The sequence below is a fragment of the Thermobia domestica genome, unplaced genomic scaffold (assembly GCF_964235325.1).
Source record: "Thermobia domestica unplaced genomic scaffold, izTheDome1.hap1.1 HAP1_SCAFFOLD_273, whole genome shotgun sequence".
NCBI classification, from domain to species: domain Eukaryota; kingdom Metazoa; phylum Arthropoda; class Insecta; order Zygentoma; family Lepismatidae; genus Thermobia; species Thermobia domestica.
The window spans coordinates 167,785-174,564 of record NW_027655988.1 but is presented as its reverse complement, the minus strand read 5'-3'; the positions used below and the strand labels follow the sequence as shown (position 1 = coordinate 174,564).

The window sequence follows — 6,780 nt, the reverse complement described above, 5'->3', positions numbered from 1 at the left end:
CTAGACAAGAGTTGAGGCTCTTTCTTCTAGAAGAGGTGTCGTGAAAGTAATGTCTCGTCTCCGAAAATGTGTTTATTTTTGTTGGAAAAGCTGTATCTCGTCTCATTTCGTATACAACTAAATACGAAATATGCTAAGACGAAAACTCTATAAAAATGAAATGAACAATCGGCAAACTACTCAATATACTTATCTAGAATCATATGTGAAAATCAGTTCAAATCTTACTTTGCTGACGAAAAAGCAATCTTAAAACTAATCTAAGATATATAGATATAACACCTATTGACTATATATGCACACACACCACACTTTTCAGGTATTTTTTTCTCGGTGGAATAACAAAATAGGTGCTAATCTACCGCACACTTTGATTTCTTCTTAGCAAAGTGTTTGTCACTCTTTTGCAATGTAATAACTCTTCTGTCGATTGGATTGGTTCCTCATCATATACACTAATCTCTATAAACAGCGTACTAACATCTGACTCATTCTCTATCAGTCTCTCTATTGATCCTATCAACAAAATACAACATGGACCTGTAACATTTCTCAATAAAGTAATGTCTTTTTTGTAGTAGTCTACCGCGCTTTTAGAGATTACTTTTACGCTTAGCTTTTTCATAACAGGCCAGTCAAACGAATCATCGTATTTTCCTCGTAGAACGTGAAACTTAAGAGCCAGTCCTCCCAGTTCGTCTAAATATTCGATTTTTACTTTCATTTTACAACCAAATTTACCAGTGAAGAAAACGAATCCTTTCATGGGTTGACTTTCGCAGAGCTTTGTAACAAAATCGTCAATTTTCCACATATATTTCATTCTATTTTCTTGTCTCAATGTTACCAGTTCCTTTTGTAATGCACATATGACTTGATTTTGCTTCTCAGTGACATCTAGAAGGTTTTCCGTAACTTTTTAAACAAGTTCCATATGTTCTAAGTAGTGGACTTGCATGTGTCTACGAATTTCAGCCGGAAAACCTTCAAAATCACACGAGAAGGCTTTATAAACACACAGAGAGCGAAGCTTATCACATTCTTCATCCAAGTGTTTTTCTACATCTTCTCTTGCGATTTGCATGTTGCAACCTTTCGGACACGTAACCGGGTATTTCTTACAGCAAGGGTAATGACTTGCCAATAACTTGATCTGAACGCCGTCTCCACAGTACTCGCAAGGTACTAGTCTGCAAGGACATTCTGAAGATTTATGCTTATCCAAATCTTTTCTAAGTAGCCTTTTGCCACACAAATTATCGCACAGTACGAAATTATATTCACAAACATTTAATAAGTGATCTTGTAATTCGTCGGCAATTACGTCATCATCACAGTGTGGGCACTCAATAATTCGTTTTGGACAAGTTTCTTCTATATGACTTTCCATATTACCACACTCTACCTCACATCCGCACTTATCACATTTTTCCTTTTGCACTTCAGGTTCCACATCTGGTGCTTCAGCCATTTTGTCCTCGGTTTGGTTCTCGACAGTGTTACTCTGAGCATTTTCAGATTTATCACCACTTACGCCACTTCCTAAATTTTGCTGCCTGTGGGTTCTTTGATGAATCGTTAAGTTATTTAAAATAACCAATCCGGAACAACATTCACAAGTATGTGTGTGTTTTGACGAACGAATTTTCCAGTATAACACTATTATCACAAATACATTGGCAATCAAAAGCGTAAATAACCATAATAAAGGTGTCCAGATATTTAGTTCTTGGGGTAAGCCACAAAACATTCTGTGTATGATATCAAACTGCTGTGCTGCTTAAAGGAAAAGAGAATCAGTGCTTGGTAAATATAGAAATAAATTGTTCATATCTTATCTGCTTTCCCCTTTAAACTTGTACTAGCCTATCTTATCTTCTTTTCCGTTTCTTTTACTGCGTTTAATAAATGGCGTGTTCAGTGCACAAGGAAATCAAGTTCACTTTTTCGTCGTTTCGGACATATTTCATCTTTAAGATCTCTATCTAATAAAGCTCCTTTCACAGCTTAAAGATTCATGTTGAGATATTGTTAAATAATTCTTATAATGATAAAAAAATTTTAATTTTTCCATGTAGTTAATTAGACTTATAGACTTTATTTATAGGCCTATCTCATTCTCTTGGCTTTGAAGATTGCACTTGATTCCCTTGTGCTTTGAACGCCTCAAGTGATACTCATTTAAGAACATTTTATCTTCCCATACCCTCTCAATCCTCTCCAGTGAATTTGCCTTCGGCTATTATCTAAATGATAATATTAATCAGAGTGCACTTGATAACAGGAAACGCTTATCAATAATACACTTCAGGCTTTATTTTCCACTGAGTGTTAATATTTTTCATGCAGATTTCAGAACTATATACAGTATAAATACGTACCATAGAAGTTTTAAATAAAAATGCAAAATTTTGTTTATGATTCTTGTTATAAAATCCTTGTTCTTGCACTATTTCAGAGATGAAGTGGGTCGGGGGTCAAGTGGGTCAATATTTGTGAGTCAGTGGGTCGTGGGTCAACAGGTGGGTCGTGACACACTGCGACACACCATCAACCATGACCCACTCTGCTCAGTGCATTGTTGACAGCATCTTCTGAACACTGGTGAATTTGTATACATTTTACTTTCAAGGCCTCCATTTTAATTCCTTTTTCATTTGCTTTTATTTACTCACCTGAGGTGAGTATATCTAAATGAAAAACACCAAGCACTTTTGAATATTGATATTTGTAATTGTAATAATATCAATAAGGCTTATTACTTGGCTTTTGAGATACAGTCGAATTTTTACGCTTTTTTTTTTTTTTAAATATACGTTGCCTACTTTCCCTTGATTTAAGACTTTCAAATTTCATCCTAAGTTATTTTCCACTGAAAAGTATCTGTAATTTAAAAAGGTAATAATTATGTATGATAATTATATGTTGAAATTCATCATAATGACTCCTGACAAACACTTTACCATTTTATATCGTAAAGGTCAAATCCACTGGTATTGTAACAGAGCGGTGCTTGAGCGATTAACCATAGAAAATCAAATTCCAATTAATGATAATTTCACAGCCTTATTTTATTACAAGTTTAAACTCTTTAGTCAATGGAGAGGAAGGCGTGGATTATGAGTCAGAGTTCATGACGATGGGTTTTGGTGGATGCTGGGCAGAGTTGGCGTGGGTCAATGAAAACTTGACTCACGACCCACTGACTCACCGTGACCCACGACCCACTGACCCACTCTGACCCACCACCCACCATGACCCACTGTGACCCACCACCCACGGTGACGCACTCTGACCCACCGTGACCCACCACCCACGGTGACCCACTCTGACCCACCACCCACCATGAACTACTCTCATCCACTTTGACCTACTCTGACTCACCAAAATCCATCGTCATCAACTCTGAACACGATCCACGGACTCTTCTGAACTGACTAAAGAGTTTACACTTGTAATAAAACAAGACTGTGAAATTGTCACTAATCGGAGTTTGAATTTCTAGTCAATCGCCCAAACACCACTCTGTTACAATAACGGTGGATCTGACCTTTACGATATAAAATGGTAAAGTGTTTGTCAGTGAGGAAATTGAAACAGTTCGAGGTGGGGGGAAATTAGTGTGTGCCTAAAATATACTTGTACTAAGAGAGTATTCTTGCAAGTGTTAATTTCTGAACGCATTAGACAAGAAACTTCTATTCGCAGGAAAATACCCCTGTACAATATGGAAAAGGTTATGGTTTCCCAGTTCACAGTATTTTTCTCACAAAAGACTTGAAAAATCAGTTGTTCATAGGGTATAAAGGTGCTCGGGTACCCTATGTGAGAGCATTTCCATAAAGTATGCTCATAATTGTAATTTGTGTAATCACTAAAACACCACGTTAAATTTAACTTACAAATATGCATAATTGCAATTATTATGAATATTTATTCAAAGTAGTTTACCTAAAGCAAAGAGACTTACTAAAAATTAGGTACAAAGTTGAATAACACAAATAAGCCATTAGTAATACAAGTATACATTTTCCGTAACTCGTAATTTTCCATCTTAAAACAAATCTGAAATCGGATTTATTTCCTGTTGGTAACTTTTTGGCAGTAAATCATCCGCAGTGGAATGATGTCCATCATTCAGTCAAGAAATAACTAGCTCGTCTACTTTGAGCATGTCTAGCGGTGGGCCATTAACATTGATGAACAAGAAGTTAGACAATGTTTGAGCACTTAGGCTATTTCTAATATCAGTCATCTGTAAATTCATAAGAGGAAATATCCGTTCGCACTCTGTCGTGGAAATCTATATATATAAAAGAGAACGCACAAAATCCTTTGTCCGCTCATCACGTTAATACGGCTGAACCGATTTCTTTCATTTTTGGGGGGTTGTTAGGATTTGGACCCTAGATGGTTTTTATCATATCACTTTAATTTTCAATTAGCAGTGTCTTGAGATAATTGACCAATCAGGTGTTCATACGTAGAAAAAATCCTTTGTTCGCTCATCACGCTAATACGGTTGAACCGATTTCTTTCATTTTTGGGGGGTTGTTAGGATTTGGACCCTAGATGGTTTTTATCATATCACTTTAATTTTCAATTACCAGTGTCTTGAGATAATTGACCATTCAGGTGTCCATACGTACAAATCCTTTGTTATTAGTTCATCATATAAAAATAAACGTACTTATATGCAACCCGCATGACCCTGTGACTCGGCGGGTTAACATAAATGACAGGCGCTATAAATCACTTGAAAGCGAAAAAGTAAAAATTATCTAAGTAACAAAGTTTATTGCGTTCCGGGATGACCGCAGCGAAGCGGGGCGGGTTGGGGTGACCGCAGCGAAGCGGGGCGGGTTAACATAAATGACAGGCGATATAATGTTAACATTAGTGCAATCTTCTATGGTTTTTATCATATCACTTGAAAGCGAAAAAGTAAAAATTATCTAAGTAACAAAGTTTATTGCGTTCCGGGGTGACCGCAGCGAAGCGGGGTGAACGCTGCTAGTTGATAATACTTCTACCCGATTTCTGCAACTTCTCATCGACAATCTACTTGTTAGACTTAAGTCTGATAACGATTTTTCTTGGTCAGGTTTGAAATACTCAGCAAGAAGTATCATCTCTCTATCACCATACAACATCTTTTCTATATCGACCATGTCAGTTGGCAATGTCGACCCATGTAGAAAAGAAACTTCATCTACCACGGCTTTGATAGGGAATCTTGTGAATAAATGATCAATTAAAGCCTGATAAACTGATTATTTCTTATTTGTTTATAAATTTAATTTTTGTAATTACAGATGAAGGTTTGATACCATTACCAAGTTCCCTCCCCCGTCTAGAAAGCGAAAGGGAACGAGGTTCCTGAAAAGTGTTCAGAGTTGAATGGGAATTTCCCTCCTTCTTCAACTTCAATTACCACACTGCTGTTTGCCATGTGCCAAATTACGATGAATTTCAATTAAATTATCATAGTATAATTATTTCTTTGTTGAATTATCAATACTTTTCAGTGGAAAAAGGATGAAATTTCGAAGTTCCAAATCAAAGTAAGTAGACCAACGTAAAGGGGAAAAAAGTGTAAAATTTTCCATAAATTATGCGTACAATCCAAACTTAAAATTTCCGTGTAATTAAGCTTACAGTACAAATTTTATGCCTATTTTAGTCACAAGTTTTTTCGTTGATTGGCCTGTGCTGTAAGCGCTCCATATAATAAACATAAGCTTCAGCAATTATTATAGCAGAAAGCAATGGATATATGAAGCCAAGCACTGTATTTTTTGTTTCTGATTTTTTTTCTTAAATAACATCGATCGTTTTCGATCATTTTTACAAACCAACTCACTACCAATTTTCCATATATAGAAAGTGCCCCCCCCCCACATAAAGGAGAATTTAAAAAAATGCTAGGACACATTCTATTTATTTTCAATAAAGAGTTAATACACTGAATTTCAGCTCCGTAAGTTTAACGGCTTGCGAGATAATCATTTTTTTCCCGCAAAAATTCGGATCCTCACTACCTCCTTAGGATATTATGCATTATAATAAAAGCAATATAACAACCCAATTTGGATTAAGGCCTAACTATATACCAAAAGTAATTTCATTTGACTTCGCAATTTGACCGTGATGATCAGGCACACCTAGTTACTTTCAATTTTTATATAATCATTTACGTATTACAGTGATTCAAGAATGTATTTTTTCCAGTAGTTAGCTCTAAAAACTCACAGGTCTCGAAAGCCAAGTTGTAGTGTAAGTCCTATTGCTATTATTACTATTAAAATATCAATATCCAAAAGTGCCTGAAGTTCTTTTTTCACTTGGTTAGATATACTCACCTCAGGTAAGTAGACAGAAACAAGTGGAAAAGGAAGGGAAATGAAGGTGTTGAAAGTAAAACAGAGACAAATTTACCAGTCTTCAGAAGATACTGTCTGCAATACAGTGAGCAGAGAGGGTCGGTAGATCATACTGAGTCGGTGGGTCGCAGTGGGTCATGGTGGGTGGTGGGTCACAGTGGGTCATGGTGGGTGACGGTGGGTCATGGTGGGTGGTGGGTCACAGTGGGTCACATGCTGTTGACCCACGACCCACTCAGAAAACTTGACCCACTTGACCCACTGACCTACCGACCCACTGACCCACTCCATCTCTGATGCTGGGTCATAGTGGGTTAGACTGGGTCACTGTGTTTGATGAGTCAGAGTGGGTCACTGTGGATGGTAGGCCTACATCATTGTTAGTCGTGGGTCATAG

General features: G+C 36.8%; 1 protein-coding gene across 1 annotated transcript; it reads right to left on the bottom strand.

Moving 5' to 3' along the window:
• Window positions 1-919: 919 nt before the first annotated feature.
• LOC145676655 (TNF receptor-associated factor 4-like) lies at window positions 920-1,471 on the bottom strand. The gene has a single exon (XM_081747499.1). It carries the CDS (start codon window positions 1,469-1,471, stop codon window positions 920-922), a length of 552 nt encoding a protein of 183 aa, XP_081603625.1.
• Window positions 1,472-6,780: the final 5,309 nt, after the last annotated feature.